The sequence below is a fragment of the Pongo abelii genome, chromosome 1 (genome assembly GCF_028885655.2).
Source record: "Pongo abelii isolate AG06213 chromosome 1, NHGRI_mPonAbe1-v2.0_pri, whole genome shotgun sequence".
NCBI classification, from domain to species: domain Eukaryota; kingdom Metazoa; phylum Chordata; class Mammalia; order Primates; family Hominidae; genus Pongo; species Pongo abelii.
In genome coordinates this window covers 222,461,721-222,480,854 of record NC_071985.2, presented here as the reverse complement: position 1 = coordinate 222,480,854, position 19,134 = coordinate 222,461,721, and the positions used below count along the sequence as shown (strand labels likewise).

At 54.4% G+C, this 19,134-nt stretch overlaps 1 protein-coding gene across 1 annotated transcript; it reads left to right on the top strand.

Moving 5' to 3' along the window:
• Positions 1-256: 256 nt before the first annotated feature.
• AGTRAP (angiotensin II receptor associated protein) lies at positions 257-18,770 on the top strand. The gene is given in 5 exon segments (NM_001133718.1): positions 257-306; positions 9,871-9,905; positions 11,506-11,611; positions 12,480-12,654; positions 14,139-18,770. Coding segments are annotated over 5 exon segments (459 nt in total). The 5' UTR covers positions 257-279; the 3' UTR covers positions 14,255-18,770.
• Positions 18,771-19,134: the final 364 nt, after the last annotated feature.

Genomic DNA, 19,134 nt, shown 5'->3' with positions numbered 1-19,134 from the left:
TGGGCGACAGAAACTCCAACTTTTGCCAGCGGCCCCCAGTTACTGCCTGGGCGGTGGCGGGAGTCTGGAGCATGGCTGAAGGCGCGAGCGGTCGACGCCGTCTCCTAGCAACCGGGCGGCGGTCACGTGACCCGCTCCAGCCCGCTTCACGTGGTCTTGAGCTGCGCTGGGGTTGGAGTCGCCGCAACGGGCGGGGCGGGGCCGGGCAAGTTTGTTCCCCGAGTTCGGAGCCCAGGAGCCCCCGCGGCTGCCGCGTAGGTGCCCTCGGCCTGAGTCGGGATGGAGCTGCCTGCTGTGAACCTGAAGGTGGCGACGGGCTGGGGGGAGGGTCCCCTTTGCGGGAGGAGGTGGGACATTTGCATTTTCCCGGAAGGTGGGAGGAAGGACCGGGAGTTTTGGGTAAAGAGGGATGGTAGGGAGGAAGGGAAGGTACAGACCCCACGCGAGAAGGAGGTGGGCAGGCAGGCCACAGCAGGGAGAGTGATCCAGGCACAGGCCAGCAGGGCGACGCAGAGGGGCCGTTGGAGGTGGCAGCGGAGGGCAAGGGCCGCCCCCTCCCGGACTCAGACCCTCCAGCGGGCAGCGCCGGTCCCAGCATTGCTGTTGCCTGCACGCCCAGTATTCCCCTGGAGGAGGAGGAAGGTGCGCGGGAGGGGCTTGTAGGAGGCTCACCTCCCCCGCGCGGGGGTCAGGGACTGGGCTTGCCCCCCGGGTCCCAGCACCGTTCCAGGGGCCTCCTTGTTTGCTAAGTCGGGTTAAGGAAATCAGATGTTCCCAAGCAGTTGGTTTTATAAAGTTTACACATCCAGCGCCCTTATTTCATAATCAAGAAGCACGAACTCCAACAGAAATTACTTAAAAGCAGAAAACCCCAACTTTGTGCACTGGGGAAAATGCTGCAGTGCTTCCTGTGGTGTCTTCATTTCCCGAGCGGTGAGCTCAGTCCGGGTCTGGGTGCCAGCGGCTGTTCTTTTTCTCCCCGCGCAGCCCCGCCCAGCCCCGCCGCCCACGTGTCTGGGTTCCATTTGCATTAGAGGGGCTAGGGGCTTTAGCTTTGGTCCGGAAGGTGTGGACCTTGGACCAAACCGGCCATTTTGGGTCTTAGTGCAGCCTCCTTTGAGGCAATATCCAGGAATGTCCTCTTACTCATGAATGACAAAGCATTTAGCTCCCTGTTGGTGTCTGGGTCTAAAGGAACCTGAGAAATAGATGGTTACAAAACAATGGCTTAATACACTTTATTATTACACAACATCTGTGCTATGATTTGCCATGGGCATGTTTCCCTTCTTAATCATACTTGCTTCAGCAAACCTTCCTGAAGCTTCCAGTCAAAGGTGGTGGGGAGACATGGCTGGAGCAAGGGAATGGGCTTGGATGGAACGTTCAGCTGGGAAGAAATTTATGTGACAGCAACCGAGGTTTGTTGGTATCAATATTCCAACTCTATTCCAGACAATGTGGGGTTAACACCAACTGCCTTTTCTCTGATGAGGGATTTGCTTAAAATAATTGCTGACAGAGGATCAGGTGAGGGCAGTGGGAGGGACAGAGCTCTAATTTATGGGCTTCTGTGGTGTGCCAGGTTATTTAATCAAGGCAGCCTTATGAGAAAGCTGATATGGTCATCTTTTTACATATCTAAGCTGAAGCTTAGACTGGGTAAATTGCCAAGGTCCCACAGGGAGTAAGTGGCAGTATCAGGATTTGAACCCATGGGGATCAGACTCCAGGCCCAGGTCCTTTCTAGGGTACCAGCTTAGGGCTGACTTTAACGTTGGCTGTTTCTGTCCTTTGGGAGGGCTTAGTCCCTTTGGGGCTTTTTTTGAGCAACTTTTTGGGCCTGACAGGCTAAGAGCATCCACAGGTATGAGCTATGCCGGCTCTCGGTACCCAGGATGAAAAGGCTGGTCCTCCCCTTGACTTGGCAAACAAGACCCCAGTCTCCAAGGGTGTTAGCTGCTACCAGTCAGAGACAACAAAGTGCTGGGAGGTCCTGAGGGGTCAGGGTTGCCAGGTCACGTACAGGAGATCCAGGTGAATTTGAATTTCAGATCAACAACGAACAGTTTTTTAGTATGATTAAGTCTCAGGCAATATGTGGGACATATTAACAAATTATTCATTATCTGATATTGGAAATTAACTGGGTGTTCTGTATTTCTGTTTGCTGAATCTGGCCACCCTGTGGAGGGCAGCTGTTGACTCCTTGCTTGCAGGCACTTAGGGGATGTTCTGAGTTCAGAGCCCTTCAGGAGGTGGGGAACTGCTCCCTGTGGCCTGCACTCCCTCCCCACTCCCTCATTTTGTATATTCCTTGGGCAAGGGCTGAGTGCCTGCTTCTGCCCAGCTCAGCCAGAGTGGGCAGTGGTGCCAGGTGAGAAGAAACAGCTGCCCCAGGCCCTTTGCACAAAGGGAAGCTCCTGACCAAGCCCCGTCCATGTCTCTTGAAGCCAGGTCCTGAGCTGCAAGAATGACATTGTGATGAGCTTAGAAAGGGCTGGACTATGGGTACAGAGGTCTTGTGGGAAGAAGCCCTTGGGAGGAGGATCTGGTGGTCTAGGAGGTAGTCGTGTAGCATTAGGGTGAAGAACTCAGTAATGAGGACTGCTGGGATGGAGGGCTGAATTCCTGACAGGCACTGTGTGGAGCGCTTCCCACACCTCCCCACCTCCCTGTACCACTGGATCCACACAACAAAACTGAATTAGGCATTATTGCCCTGCTTTGCAGAAGAGCCAACAGCTGTTCTGAGAGGTCAGGTGACTTGCCTAAGGTCACTAGGTTCTAAAATCCTGGAGCCAGGATCAGATCCACCTGTTCGCCTCCAGTACCCACTAAGTTAACCGCTGCACAACTCTGCCTCCCATCCTTGGCAGCCCTGACTGGTGTCCCTGGGCCCCGGCCACCCTTGGAGATCTCACTAGCACATGTAACGGGCCACCAAGTGTTTGCACAGGACTGGTAGGAGTATATTCCATTTCTGGGAAGTCCTACCCCACCATGGGTCCTCTAGTGGCAAACAAAGGGTTTAAGTCTTGGTCTGCATGCCCTGCTGGTTTCTCTTCAGCCTTTCCTTCTCCAGGTTAGACTTCTTCATTTCCACCTGCCCTCTACGGCTCTTCGAGATCCTGACGGTGTAGCACAGTAGACAGAGCACAAGCTTTGGGGGCAGGCAGGTCTGCATTCAAGGTCTTGAGTATGTTTCTGTGTGACCTTGAGTAGGTTTCTGAACTCTCTCAGTATCTATTTCTTCACTGTAAAAAGAAGATAAATACAGTCCCTACCTCCTAGGATGATGGATCCATGGTCCAGGACGTAGTCTAGAATTAGGGTTACAAATTCAGGCTGGGCCAGGCATGGTGGCTCACACCTGTAATCCTAGCACTTTGGGAGACCCAGGCAGGTGGATCATTTGAGGTCAGGAGTTCGAGACCAGCCTGGCCAACGTGAGGTAACCCCACCTCTACTAAAAATACAAAAATTATCCGGGTGTGGTGGTGCTCGCCTGTAGTCCCAACTACTCAGGAGGTTGAGGCACCGAGGATCACTTGAACACGGGAGGCAGAGGTTGCAGTGAGCCGAGATTGCACCACTGCACTCCAGCCTGGGCGACAGAGCAAGACTCTGTCTCAAAAAACAAACAAAAACTCTGGCTGGATAGATCGATTCTGACATTTGTGTCTGGGCTCTGTTGTTTGTAAGCTTTATGAATTGGGCCAATTTACTTAATCTCTCAGAGCCTCAGTTCTACCCCATACAGTTACACGGATGACATGAGTTAGGTGCAGTGCAGTGTGGATGCAGGGCAGGCAGGTGCTTGTCAGTAGCAGGAATTGCTGCTGTCGTTGACAATACAGGATCCCTGCCCCACATAGGTATTTAACAGTCAGTAAACGGATACTTACAGTGACCGTCCAGATAGATGCTTGTCTCTGGCAGTTGAGGCACCCCGTGGGACAAATGGGTACTGCGTCCGTTTTGCAGAAAGGAGCCTGAGGCCTTGGCGCCTGGACCAGCACCCAGGTCTCCTGTTCCAACATAGCATCCTGGGACCCTCTGCTGCCTTGGCCCATTGACCCCTGTCTGGGAAAGAGCTGGGCAGCCTCCCCTGGGCTGAGCACTGTAGTGAGAGTCCAGGGGCTCAGGTCCTTTCTTCCTGCCCAGCTGGGAAAGGTCCTGGCCCTGCCACCCATTTAGCTCAGGTCTTTCCTCTGCTTCCAGTTCCTCTTTCAGGCAGTACCTGAGAATCCTGTGTCTCTTTGGCTACCAGGAAGCTCCCCCAGGGCCAGCAGACAGTGGTTTTTTCCCGACAGTTACTGGCCCCTCTTTCCCTGGGCTGCCAGGAAGTGCAGGGCCCGTTTGGCTCAGTTTCTCCCTGGAGCCTTCCTGCACATTAAGGCCTCTTTGGGTGTCCTCCTGTTACACAGATGAAGAAACTGAGGCAGGGGAGGCTTAGGCTTCCGGACATTTCTTTTCCCAGGGGTTTAAAGGAGCAAATGGTGCTTTCTTCATATTTATCAAACCAAAGTGACGTCACGCAGAGGAGACTGTGTGTGTTCTAAGGATCTGCAGTATTTCCAGGTTACGTTGTTTTCTTCCCTAACAGAGATGGCAGAGGTGTGGACCCAGCTGGGTGTTCACTCCGTATTACAGGCCCTTCCAGTGCTAGGAAAAGTGTTTATCTCATAGGTTGTAAGCATGACTCTTAGGGTACCCTGCGGATCAGAGGCCCCCCCGGGACTCAGCCTTTCATGTTAACTGTCATTCTTTCCGGAAAAATCCAGGGCTCTGCAGGGCCCATTTATTAAAGACCTACTCTGTGTACAGTCTAGGCATAGGAGCCAGAGCATTAAAAATGAAGATCATTTCCAAAACAAGCCCAGAGTGGGAAGAGTTAGGTGTCGATTTTGGGGAGGAAAGGGGTGATGGGAGCTACCTCCCCTCTGTCTCTTTCCTCAGTGTCTTCTTTAAAAGCTGGATGTTGGGACCACTGTGGCTGACTGTGCGGTGTGGCCCTGAGCGAGTTCATTCCTGTCTGTGGTCTGGGGTTTACTATCAGATGGAGGGGACAGTGGTTAGCTCTGAAGATAAAGATCAGAATCATCCTCATGCCCAGCCCTACCTGCCCCCAACTTCCTGTCCCTCCCTCCTCCACTCCCCTCACCTTCCACTCCAGCCGCACTGGCTTCTGTTCAGTTTCCAGAAAGTTCCATGCCCCCCTTCTGCCACAGAGCCGTTGTGAGTGCCGCCCCTCCTGCTCAAAATGCTGTTCTTCCCCCTCTGCCTCCCCCATCCCTTCCTCAGAGAAGCCCCTGACCACCCCACCCTCCCAGCCTCCCTGCTGTTCAATCAGGTGCCCTTTCCCTTGCTATAGCTTTCCTTCAGGATGAGGGTTCACTGCACCTCCATTCCTAGGGCAGAGTACCTGGTTAGCGATGTCAGTACTGAGAGCGCAGCTCCGAATCTGCTCTGCACACCTCTGACTCCCCAGGATGGATGAAAAGCAGGTGCCAGTGATGCTGGGTGACACTAAATGTTTAAGAAACTTAACACCATTTATCACTTCAAGCCCCTGGGGATTGGAATCCATGGAAGACTACACCTCTCCTGCTTCAGTTTCCCCATCTTTGTAACGGGGAGAGGCCTAATGGCTGGACAGCACAGCCTGGGTCTGAGTCCTGGCTCTGCTACTGGCCTGCTCTGTGACCTTGGGCAAGTTACTTCCTTCTGAGCCTCAGTTTTCTCAGCTGTAAAATGGGGATAATAAGATCTCAGAGGATTGTAAGGATTTAGTGCATTTATATACAGAAAGCACTTAGAATGGCACCTAGCACGTAGGAAGCACTCAATAGTAGACGAAGGTAGGTGAGGTGATGGCGAAGATTCCTTGTAGAGCTAGACTTCTGTAACACACTACTCAGCCTGGTCAGAGTCTCAAGATCTTAAAGCTGGGTGCATCGGTTCTTACAGAATTATTTTCCTAGTCTCTTGGAGCTGGGAAAGGAATTTCTTTTGGGCCACAGAGCCAGGCCCCTTGTGGTTCACTCTGGCCCTGGGCCCTGGAGGTGAAGGTGAAGTATCTCAGCCACCAGCTCTGGATTCCATCTGCCCCCATGTGTGGACCTTTCTCACAAGCCCAAACAGTTCCCAGCTGAAGGCCTGCGCCCCCAGCGGGGAGGTTGGGTGCACTGGTTTTGGAGGCGAGTTTGAAATTTAATTCCAGTTTTGCCACTTGCTACCTGTGGAGTCTTGATCAACATAATTTATCTCTGAGTCTTGTTTTCTCATCTGTGAAATGGGAATAATAGTATCTGTTCCAGAGGCTGCTGTGAGGTCCAGATAAGGTCATGTGAAACGGTTGGCATAGGGCCTGGCACATAGTTGGTGTGTGGTCAAGAGTAACTCTTCTAGAAATGCTTTTTCCTCCTCTGCCAGAGTGAGTTTGTCTTTCTGTCTTTTCTTTCTTTCCTTTCTTTCCCTTCTTTCCCTTCCTTCATTCCTTCCTTCCTTCGTTCCTTCCTTCCTTCCTTCCTTTTCTTTCTCTCTTTCTTCTTTCTCTCTTTCTTCCTTCTCTTTCTCTCTTTCTTTCTTTTTTCTTTCCTTCCTTTCTCTTTCTGGCAGGATCTTGCTCTGTCCCCCAGGCTGTAGTGCAGTGGCGCGATCTTGGCTCACTGCACACTTGACCTCACTGGCTCAAGTGATTCTCCCACCTCAGCCCCTCAAGTAGCTGGGGCTATAGGTGTACTCCACCATGCCTGGCTAATTTTTTGATTTTTTGTAGAGATAGGGTCTTACTTTGTTGGCCAGGTTGTTCTCGAACTCCTGGGCTCAAGCAGTCTTCTCCCTCCACCTCCTAAAGTGTTGGGATTACAGGCGTGAGTCACCAGATCTGGCCCAGAGTTCTTTTTTGCAGGTGGTGAGGGCTCCTTCTGCCCTTCCACCCAGGCCAGAAACCCCGGCCTTCTTTGCAAACCTTGCCTGTGTCTGCGCCAGGACGCTGCCTCTGCCCCAGGCATGTGGCATCTCTCCCTTCCAGCCTGACCCCTCAATCCCTTGAGTAAACTTCTTCTAGGGCCCTCATTGACCACCAGGCCCATTGAAGCTCCAATTTGGGGCTCCCGGCCTCCCAAAGTCTCTGTGCCACCCCACCCTGACCTCAGTTATCTCCATGCCCACTGCCACCCATGCAGGGCCTGGGGCTTGGCCCCACCTTTGCTTGGCCGAGCCCCACTCATACATTGTGCTCAGCCTGGGTCCCTTCCCTTTGGAAGCTCTTGCTGCAGCTGCCTGCCCTCCCGAGGCATCTGTCTTTTTTTTTTTTGAGATGGAGTCTCACTCTGTCACCCAAGCTGGAGTGCTGTGGCCCAATCTGGGCTCACTGCAACCTCTGCCTCCCAGGTTCAAGCAATTTTCGTGCCTCAACTTCTGGAGTAGCTGGGATTACAGGTGCCCACCACCATGCCCAGCTAATTTTTGTGTTTTTAGTAGAGACAGGGTTTCACCATGTTAGCCAGGCTGGTCTCGAACTCCTGACCTCAAGTGATCCACCTGCCTTGGCCTCGCAAAGTGCTAGGATTACAGGCGTGAGCCACTGCGCCCAGCCCATCTGCCCTTTTTCTTTTTCTTTTTTTTTTTTTTTTTTTGAGACGGAGTTTTGTTCTTGTTGCCCAGGCTGGAGTACAATGGCACGATCTCGGCTCACTGCAACCTCTGCCTCCTGGGTTCAAGCGATTCTCCTGCCTCGGCCTCCTGAGTAGCTGGGATTACAGGCATGGGCCACCATGCCCGGCTAATTTTGTATTTGTAGTAGAAACGGGGTTTCTCCGTGTTGGTCAGGCTGATCTCGAACTCCCGACCTCAGGTGATCTGCCCACCTCAGCCTCCCAAAGTGCTGGGATTACAGGCGTGAGCCACTGCGCCCAGCCTCCATCTGCCCTTTTTCTATGTGCTTTCCAGTCAGGGCCTTGTTGATGTCCCGGAGTAGAGACCAGTTCCAGGAGAGGAGGCTGTTATTTTAAGGACACAGAGGACATTAAAAAGGGTAAAATATTGTAGCCAGGTGCAGTGGCTCCTGCCTGTAATCCCAGCACTTTGGGAGACCAAGGTGGGTAGATTGCTTGAGCCCAGGAATTTGAGACTAGCCTGATTAACATAGGGAGACTTTGTCTCTACAAAAAAAAAAAAATTAGCTGGGCGTGGTGGTACACACCTGTAGTCCCAGCTACTAGGGAGGCTGAAGCAGGAGGATCACTTAAGCCCAGGAGTTCGAGGCTGCAGTGAGCTGTGATGGCGCCACTGAACTCCAGCCTGACCCACAGAGCAAGACCCTGTCTCAAAATTTAAAAAGAAAAAAGTAGAATATTGCAGAAATCCAGAAAAATAGCCAGGGGGATTTTGTTGTTGTTTTTCTTTACCATAAGGCATACCAAGCTGTCTCCCTGTAGAAAAGTCTCAGTGGTGTCCTTCATTGCACTTGGCATGAAGCCCACACTCCTTCCTGAGGCCCTCAGGCCCCCCTACCTGTCCCCAGCCACCCTCCCTTTGCCCGCTCTCTCCAGCCATAACAGCTGCTTTCCCCTCTGCCCCCCACAGCGCGCCAGCTCCAGTGTCCCAAGAAATCACCCTCACGTGAGCCCCCACCGCTCCGCTTCCCATCCAGCCCTCTTCTGATTTCAGAGCAGATTCCCTGCATTCCACAAAGGAGCCTTCCATCCTTGTGTTACAGGAAAGGGGTCTCGATCCAGACCCCAAGAGAGGGTTCTTGGATCTCGCACAAGAAAGAATTCAGGGCGAGTCCATAGAGTAAAGTGAAAGCAAGTTTATTAAGAAAGTAAAGGAATAAAAGAATGGCTACTCCATAGGCAGAGCATCCCTGAGGGCTGCTGGTTGCCCTTTTTTTTTAAATTAATTAATTTATTTATTTACTTATTTTTGAGATGGAGTTTCTCTCTTGTCAGCCAGGCTGGAGTGCAATGGCACGATCTCGGCTCACTGCAACCTCCACCTCCCAGGTTCAAGCAATTCTCCTGTCTCAGCCTCCTGAGTAGCTGGGATTACAGGCATGTGCCACCATGCCCGGCTAATGTTTGTATTTTTTAGTAGAGACAGGGTTTCACCATGTTGGCCAGGCTGGTCCTGAACTCCTGACCTCAGGTGATCCACCCACCTCAGCCTCCCAAAGTGCTGGGATTACAGACGTGAGCCACCGCGCCCAGCCTGATTGCCCATTTTTATAGTTATTACTTGATAATATGCTAACCAAGGGGTGGATGATTCCTACATCCCCTTTTTAGACAATATAGGGGAACTTTCTGACGTTGCCATGGCATTTGTAAACTGTCACGGTGCTGGTGGGAGTGTAGCAGTGAGGACGACCAGAGGTTACTCTCGTGGCCATCTTGATTTGGGTGGGTTTTAGCTGGCTTCTTTACTGTAACCCGTTTTGTCAGCAGGGTCTTTATGACCTGTGTCTTGTGCTGACCTCCTATCTCATCCTGTAACTTAGAATGCCTTAACCATCTGGGAATGCAGCCCACTAGGTTTCAGCCTTATTTTACCCAGCTGCTATTCAAGATGGAGTTGCTCTGGTTCATACGCCTCTGATACTTGGAAGGGGTGTGGGTGTCAGATGCCCCATGGGAGAGGGGTGAAGGCATGAAGCGGCCCCTCCCTGGCCTGGCCTGCTTTCTTCCTCCTCCTTCACTCCTGGGCCACCTGCACTTGCTGGTGTGCCTTTTCAACAGACATTACTGAGGCCCTCAGAGGTGCCGGGCGCGGGGGCCTCCTGTGTTTTCTGCACCCGACGCTTTCCTGCCCCCGTGGTTATCATGTTCACAGACGTCTTCTCTCCCCCTTGTTGTGCCACAGGTGATTCTCCTAGGTCACTGGCTGCTGACAACCTGGTAAGTGACTCTGTGGGTATGTGTGTGTCTCCTGCGGTCTCATGGTCTGTGTCAGCCGGGTCAGGTCCTGGTTCTGCCATGTTTTAGCCAGGTCACTTTGGGCCAGACAGCTCGGCCTCTCCGGGTCTTGATTTCCATCTGTACAATAGGCATAAGGATTGCACACCCTGCAGGAGCTGGGAGGGAGACGTGGAAGTGCTCATCAGAGCTCCCCAGGGCCTGCCCCACAGTGAGGCCTCAGCACTGCAGCTTGATGTTCACCTTTACCATCTCTTTTAATCTGTTGAGCTTCTGGAGACATTTCTTTGCCAAACCAAGATTGGAAACCATTGAGCTCACCTGTGCGCTTTGCAAACTTTGAAGTGCAGCGCACAGGGCAACAGCTGTGAGTAATGTGAACCGTAACCATCATGGTTCACGACCTCGAGAAGCAGGGCCAAAATACAGATTTCTTAGTCACACTTCCCCAAGATTCTGAGTTGGTGATTCTGGGCTGGGACCCAGGCACCTGCTTTCTTAAAAGCAAAAGATAAGATGGTTTATTCAAAGACCTATTGAACCGAATGGCACTCCACACCTGCCTTGCACATGTCTTCTGCATGTTACACTTCAGTGAATGTCCTATAAATCTAGGAAGCGCCTGCTGCATGCAGGGGAAGGAAGGCCCAGTGGGTTTGGTAATAAACGAGGTAGACTCAGTCCCTGTCTTCCTGAGTCTTCCTTGCAGCACGGCAGGGTGAGCAAGAGCATGGCCTCTCCAGCCAGACTCTAAATCCCAGTCCCACTGCTCAGCAACTGTGTGACCTTGGGCAAGTTACTTAACCTCATTGTGTCTCATTTTCCTCATCTCTAAAGTGAGGATAACAATAATACTTCCTTCCTATGGTTATTAACATAAATGTACATAAATGAGTTAATTTAAAACAGAACCATGCTAGGTATTAGCAAGTGATCTGTGTTCACTATGATTTTGATTGGATTGACAAGTAAGTCAATAATGTCAGTAGCAATACCCTAAAAATAGAATAGGGCGGGCCTTGTATTAGGAAAGTAACGAACTTGTACTTAGCACCGGTGGGCGAGGGAAGGAGTCTCAGGGTGAACATTCGAGTCTCAGGGTGAATGACAAAAGCAGGGCCAGGTGTCAGGGTAGAGGGCGCCCGCCGCACAGGGCAGTGGCTGGGAGGTCAGTAGAGCGGGGCTGTGTCCAGGATCCCACAGGCCCCTTAGGCCCTGGTGAAGAGTCTGCATTTTATTCCAAATGGGACAGAAAACTGTTGGAGGATTTTTAGCAGAGGAGTGACAGCATCTGACTACATTACCGGTTGCTGTTTAGAGAACAGAGTGGCAGTCAGGACGCTGGCACAGCGTGGCTGCGGCTGTCGTCTGCCAGGAGAGGGAGGTGCTTTGGATCTACAGGGACACAGCCAGATCCAGGGTCTGGGTAGGAGGCAGAGCCCATGGGATTTGCTGGCACACAGCCGGGTGGCCTCGAAGACTATGGTGTGTTCTGGGAGGAGGCCCTGAGACCCCGGAGCAGGAGGGAGGTGACCTGCGGGGTGGTGGCCGCCTGACGGGACTGAGCTACCTCTTCCTACAGGGGCTGCATTGTATTCTCGGGCTCCTATGCGTGGGCCAACTTCACCATCCTGGCCTTGGGCGTGTGGGCTGTAGCTCAGCGGGACTCCATCGACGCCATAAGCATGGTGAGCCAGGGTTGGGGGCGGGGGCGGCAGGGCGGGGGGCCGCAGCACAGGGCAAGACAGCCTGACTCTGCTACCCCGTCCCATCCCAATCTTCCCCTCTTCCTTGGGCCGCCACTTCCCATTGTCTAAAGCCTGTTCATCAGCCTCCTGGGCTCCGGCCCATGCCTGTCTTCAGGAGCCCAGCCTGCTGCTCTTCTTGTCTGGCTTAGAAAACCCTAAGTCTGCCATTATCTCCCCGAGGAAAGCCATGGGGTGGGTCCCACCAGTGCCTCAGATTAGCCACTTCGCAAGAGCAGTGGAACATCCCCTGTAACCTCCCTCTGGGGGTCTCTTTTAGGGGAGGGGATATGGCTGGGAGACCCGGCCAAGAGGGCATTCCACTACTTTAGGAAGTAGAGGTGACCCTGCCCCACCAAAACCTCCCACAGGGGGAGCTTCTCAGCACCCACCGAGCCCCGTGGGGCAGTGAGCGCTCCTGCATGGGCTCTTCAAGCCGAGGCCAGGGCCTCAGGATGACTGAGAAGAGATTTTCTTTGTGTTGGAGAAGGACTGGGTGAACTCCAAGGAACCTTCCTCTATGGAGGTTCTAGAGCCAAGTCTTGTGCCCAGCATGGTCTTGGAGGTGACGGGAAATGGGTGGGGAGGGAGGCTCTGGTGGAACCGAGACCTGGGCCCCCGGCGTCCCTGCCCCCAGACTGCAGTCTCAGCCAGCGGCTCCCCAACGGGGCCCTGCCTGCTTGCTTGATCCGTTTTCCAGCAAGCCCCAAGGACACAGCAGGGCACGAAACAGCTTCCCATCCGGTGTATGGTGGGGGAGCCGCGGAGCGTGGTGGGGGTGTTGTGCTCATCAGTGTGGTGTGTCTTGCAGTTTCTGGGTGGCTTGCTGGCCACCATCTTCCTGGACATCGTGCACATCAGCATCTTCTACCCGCGGGCCGGCCTCACGGACACGGGCCGCTTTGGCGCGGGCATGGCCATCCTCAGCTTGCTGCTCAAGCCGCTCTCCTGCTGCTTTGTCTACCACATGTACCGGCAGCGCGGGGGTGAGCTCCTGGTCCACACCGGTGAGGCCACCACCTCCAGCCAGCTCCCCACCGTTCCCGTCTCTCCCTTGCCTGGCCTCCAGCCTCTCCCTTAGTGAGCCAGCCTTGTCCCATGGGGCAAGGGCTCAAGGTGCAGGGAGAGTGTGGCATGGGCGCTCTGTACCAGGCTGGACAGGTCCAAGTTCCTAGTCTCTGCTGCAGGAGCCCAGGGGTCCCCTGGTTGTCCTGGTCTGCTGTGACCTTCTGCTGTGAAGCTAAGTCTGGGCCCTTCTCTCAGCCCAGAACACAGGCACAGCTGGGGGTACCATTTAATTCCCAGGGGCAGCCCTGGGCTGTCACCATCCTGAGGGCCACGGGCACCTACAGGTCTCCTCTCTGTTCTCACCGGGGCCCATCACTGGAACCCCATTTCCTGCCACATGGGGTCTTCCCTCTCCTGCTGCAGAGACTGCTAGGTGGCCAGGGCAGAGCCCACGCCACTGTAGGCTGTGGGAGCCTCAGTGAAGACAGCCCTGAACAGGGGGCACTTTCCCTGCCCACCGGCCCCTCCCCACTCACCCAGCCTTACGCCTGCCTTCTCCCATGCCCTGTCTGAACTCCTGTACCCCTTTTCCTGGTGGCCGAGCCATTTGCCCGCTCTCTGACACCTCTCTCTCTCTTTCCTTTCTCTCTCTCTTTGAGAGGAGTGGAGGGAGGTGGTGGGGTGTGGCCTTCTGCCTTTCACTCCTGAGATGAGATGCCCCAGGTGGCCTGTGACTGCCGCCAGCTGGTTGAGGGTGGGAATGGCCTGGGACTGCCCACAGTGGCTGACCTCAGTACTGCCTAGGCCTGCCCCCAGGTGAGGGGTGTCAGAATGTTTCTCCCATTGGACAGATGAGGAAACTGAGGCCCACATCCTCTGGGACTTGTTCAGGGTTCTGGGATGAATGTACAGAGTAGGGGATGGGAGTGAGGCATGTGGGGTACTCGGAGCCCTACGGCCCTGCCTTGGACCCAGCCCCAGCCTCCGAGGCCGTCTGGATATGGTAATGTGGTGTCCTTGTACCTGGGAGGGGAGCTGGAGAGGAGTGTGTGAGCCGGAGCTGATGTCCCTCTGCCCAGGTTCCTAAGCATGTGCCGCCTGGGGAAGCCCATGGCACAGGGGCCAGGAGCCTGGCTTTGGATTCGGCTGCCTGGGCGTGGGTCCCAGCATCATCAGCTTTGAGCTGTGTGATCTCGGGCAAGTCACTTCATCCCTTTGACCCACAGTTGCCTCATCTGTAAAGTGGGGACAATAAAAATACCCGCTGCACAGGGACACGGCAGGATTGAATGAACAGTACATGCTAAAGGTTTAGGGCCTGGGGCTGCTGCCTCTGTCTCTGTGCATGGTGTCAGGATGCCCAGCCCGAGGGTGGCGGGGGTGGATCTTGGGTTGGACTCAGCTGAACGTCCCGAGTTCTCACCCTTCATTTTTCTTTCCCACCATGTCCCCTGTCACCCAGGTTTCCTTGGGTCTTCTCAGGACCGTAGTGCCTACCAGACGATTGACTCAGCAGAGGCGCCCGCCAATGCTTTTGCAGTCCCAGAGGGCAGGGGTCAAGATGCCCGAGGGTACTGAAGCCAGCCACGCTGCGCCTGGCCCTGCCCCGGGCCTTCCTCGTGCCTGGGAGGTCGTTCTAGGGATGCTCCTGACCTCCGTCTCTTGGACCTAAGATGGAATGTGTCCCCAGCTCAGGGATTGCCTGAACCAAGAGGCCAGGAGCCCCCATGGGCCGCCCAGTGCCCTGCACACTCGTGTCCCGAACTCCCTGAGGCCTCCCCTCCCTTCAGGGCACCCACTGGTTCCCAGGCTGGAACCACGGTCTCTCTTTACCTCGTACCCCATCGTGGCACCACAGAGGCCCTCAGCCGAGTCCTGCCTGAGTGTTGCAAGCTCAGGTCTTTAAGGACTGCTGATGCCCCTTCAGGCCTCCCCCAAGTTTGCTGGGCTTCGGTGGAAGCCCTGAGAGCTTCAGGTCCTGCTCAGCCCAAGGAGCAGTCTGGCATGGGAGTGAGGCCCCGTCCTTCTCACTGCCTGGTCACATGGTGCCTAGGGGTGCAGGGCTGGAGGCCAGAGGCGCCAGCAACACTGTGACCCACCACAACCTCCAGCCTCCCTTTCAGAGCCACATCATTAAAGTTTGGGGAATTCTGTAGATGGGCTGTGTTTTGAGCCACTTTCAATCTCCTGGCTGAGCTGGGGCCTGGCCTTCTTCCTGGGAAGATTTCTCCTGCCAGTTCCCAGGTGGAGCCGCGCTGTGCTGCCCCATTCTGTCACGGCAGGAGGAAACGGGCATGTGTGTTGGCTGAGCTGGGCTTGTGCCTGGCTCTGGCCTAGCAGAGGCCACAGCAGAGAGAGACACTGGTGGGTGTGGTGCGTGGGCGTCCGTTTCTCTGAACCAGATGATGCAGGCACTGTTTTGAATCCTGCTCTGCCACTTAATAGCTGCATGCCTTCAGTGTCTTCTAGAAAGGGTTGGTGCCTGCTCCAGGTATAAAGTGCCTGGTGTGAGGAGGGCTCCCTAAGTGATGGCGAACTTGTTAGCAGTGGACTTGCTCCTCAGGCCAGTGACGATGCTAGGTTAGGAGGCAGGGGCGACCTCTTCCTGGCGGCCCCTGTGTCTGGTCACAGCTGACTTGGGCTGACACGTCCAGAAGTTCCCCAGGGCCCAGGCCCACCCCACGGACAGGTCTAGCTGTTCACACAGCTTGCTCTTCTGCCCCCTGGACACCAAGTGCCAGGGCTTTCCCAGGCCATCCTGGCTTGTCCCTGGCACAGGGTCAAGGCCTAGTGCACAATCCCCATCATTCTCTTGCATCCGTCTGTCAGTCAAAAGAGGCTCAGTACCTGCCTGGTGCCGAGCGGGCTTGGGGCTGCAGTGGTGACCTTGGGAGCCTGCTCTCTCAACCTAGGAGTCTTCCCACCTGGAGGATTACAGACAGAGGGAAGAGCCCCGAAAGAAGGGGACATGGGCCTCTGGGTCAGGGAGGGAGGCTGCTGTAGGGAAGAGGCTGTGCTCCGGGCAGAGGGCTGCTGAGCAGCTGCAGTTGTGAGAAACGAAACAGCCTCACTGTCAGGAGACGGACCAGTAAGCCACGGTCCATTCATTATAGGGAGTATGGACCAGTAAGCCACGGTCCATTCATCGTATGGAGTACGATGCAGTGAGCCACCATCCATTCATTATAGAGATTGCGGTGCAGTAAGCCACGGTCCATTCATCGTATGGAGCACAGTGCAGCAGTTACAGCTGTTAAACCAGACCTATTTCCACCAACGTTGGCCCCCCGCAAATGTAAACAAAGCAGATTGCAGAATGGCAATGGGATGAATTTTCAGACTTCACAGCAATGCCATATGCTGTTCCTGGGTGTATGTGCGGTAAAATAGAGAAGCATGGACTAGAAGGACACCTGTCAGGTTTATGACTGTAGCCACCCTGGGTGGAGGAGGAGCATGACCCGAGGGGAATGGGACTAAGACCCAAGTCCACTTATCTTGTGTATATGGCGTCCTGGCCACAGGAAGGCTTGTGTACCTGCGTCGTGAACGTGTCAGATTCCCAAAGGGAATGAAAAGCCAGGGCAGGGGCTTGGCCCAGGCAGTCAGGGCAGGTGATGGAGCCTGGGCCACGCACAGGGGAGTGTATCCAGAGACCTGGGTCCCTCATCATCCCAGACTCCCAGGTCGAACTGGTTCTTTGTGGGAGAGGACAGAGGAAAGCTCCTGTCTCGGAGTGTCCCCCAGAAGCAGAGCCTGCGATGAAAGCAAGGGCGCCGGGCTTTCCGGTCATTGGCCAGGAGCTGCTCAGGGAGTGGGAGAGGGTGGCTTAGATTTGCAGGCACTGTGCCCCCCTGACCGTGCAGGCAGTCGGGAGCCGGAGGACCATCAGAGGCAGATAGAAACGGTGGAGGAGGCACCCATGTGGCTGCCCCTTCCACACAGCGGCCTCAACAGGGAGAGCTTCTAACATACAACAAGCGCCCCAGAGCCCACTGTGAGTGAGGCCGTGTTCCAGAGGCAGCGGATGCCAGGGTGCGGGAAAAGTCACCCAGGGGCATTCCATTTGGCATGAGAGGTTCTAGGCAGCGTGACAGCTAACAAGGCCCGAGGCAAAGAGTGGCTGAGCAGAGGGTGGGAGGGGGAGAGAAGAAGACAATAAGGTCAGAAGGTGGCTGGGGTCAGATGTGCAGGCTTAGCAAGTCATTCTGAGGACTCCAGTTCTGGCTGAATGAGATGGGAGCCCCTGGAGGGTGTTGGTCAGAGCCGGGCAAGGTCTGCCTTACATTCTTTTTTTTTTTTTTTTTTTGAGACGGAGTCTCGCTCTGTCGCCCAGGCTGGAGTGCAGTGGCGCAATCTCAGCTCACTGCAAGCTCCGCCTCCCGGGTTGACACCATTCTCCTGCCTCAGCCTCCTGAGTAGCTGGGACTACAGGCACCCACCACCACGCCTGGCTAATTTTTTGTATATTTAGTAGAGATGGGGTTTCACCATGTTAGCCAGGACGGTCTTGATCTCCTGACCTCATGATACACCCTCCTCGGCCTCCCAAAGTGCTGGGATTATAGGCGTGAGCCACCGCGCCCGGCTTTTGTTTTGTTTTGTTTTGAGACAGAGTTTCACTCTTGTTGCCCAGGCTAGAGTGCAATGGTGCAATCTTGGCTCACTGCGGCCGGGTTCAAGCGATTCTCCTGCCTCAGCCTTCCAAATAGCTGGGATAACAGGTGCCTGCCAATATGCCCGGCTAATTTTTGTATTTTTAGTAAAGACAGGGTTCACCATGTTGACCAGGCTGCTCTTGGACTCCTGGCCTCAGGTGATCCGCCCACCTTGGCCTCCCAAAGTGCTGGGATTACAGGCATGAGCCACTGCACCTGGCTTGCATTCTAAAAGGACCATGTTGGTGGCTTGAATGGGGGCAGAGGTGGGGGTGGTGACAAGTGGTCAACTCTTGGACACTCTCTGAAGGCAAAGCAGCAGGACCTGTGGTGGGCTGGATGGAGGATGCAGAGACGAGCCCGGAACTGTGAGGTGTGGGCCTGACTGGAAGAGGCTGGAGCTGCCGCTAGCCAGGAGGGAGGACATGGGAGGGCAGGTCCAGGATAAGGCCAGGACTTCAGCCATGGACAGGCTGCACTGTGCTAACGAGGCTTTCCAACTAGACATTCTCACCACCGTGCAACTTTTAAAGGCCCGTGTCTGTAGGGACTTGGAAGTAGGGCACCCTGCAGGTTTATATAGTGTCTGACATTCTAGAGGCTGCCAACCACAGGAAGCAAATTCCTCTTGCCTCTGGTCTCCTGCTGGAGAGGGCTTATATTAGTCTGTTCTCATGCTGCTAATAAAGACATATCCAAGACTGGATAATTTATAAAGGAAAGAGGTTTAATGGACTCAAAGTTCCACATGGCTGGGAAGGCCTCACCATTACGGTGGAAGGTAAATGAGGGGCAAAATCACGTCTTACATGGAGGCAGGCAAGAGATAGAGCCCTTGCAGAGGAACTCCCATTTATAAAGCCATCAGATCTCATGAGACTTATTCACCATCACCAGAACAGTATGGGGAACCACCCCCATGATGCAAGTATCTCTACCTGGCCCTGGTCTTGACACATAGGGATTATTACAATTCAAGGTGAGATTTGGGTGGGGACACAGCCAAACCATATCAGGACTGAAGTCACACTTGTCCAGTTTGCAAATCTATTTCTTGTTTTCACAAAGCTGAGCCTTCCACATGAGGAAGCCAGAGAAATTGCCCCACCGGAGGTCACTGCCTTCTCCTGTTGGCCAGAACTGGACCAGAGCTGCAGTACCTACAGGGCCCCACCTCAGGCCGGTTCTCAGAGTCTCCAGAATGGCCTGGAAATGCCAGCTCTCACAGTGTGTCTCTAAACGGGCTCTGGAGTCAGTGAGCCTTGGTTTAAATCCCCTATGCACTCTGTAACTGGCTGTGTAAAAGACACTATCTCTTAACCTCACTGTGCCTCAGCTTCCTTATCTGAAATTGGGGACAATAATAGTGCCTGACTTGGGTATTAGTGAGGACTGAAAATGGTGCAACATCAGTGTTTAATAAATGTTAGATCTCATTATCTGTACGACTGTGTAATCATTTAGAGAGGGAAGGAGTCCAGGTGGCCTGTGACTGGTACCAGCCGGTCAAGGGCAGGAGTGACCTGGGGTCTCCCACCTTGGCTAACCTCATCGCTACCAGACCTGTCCCCAGGTGAGGGGCACCAGAACGTTTCTCCCATTGGACAGACAAGGAAGCTGAGGCCTGCAGCCCTTGGGACTTGTTCAGGGTCCCAGGATGAATGTACAGAGGAGGGGATGGGCGTGAGGAGTGTGGGGTACTTGGGGCCCTACGGCCCTGCCTTGGACCCAGCCCCAGCCTCCGAGGCTGTCTGGATACAGTAATATGGTGCCCTTGTGCCTGGGAGGGGAGATGGAGAG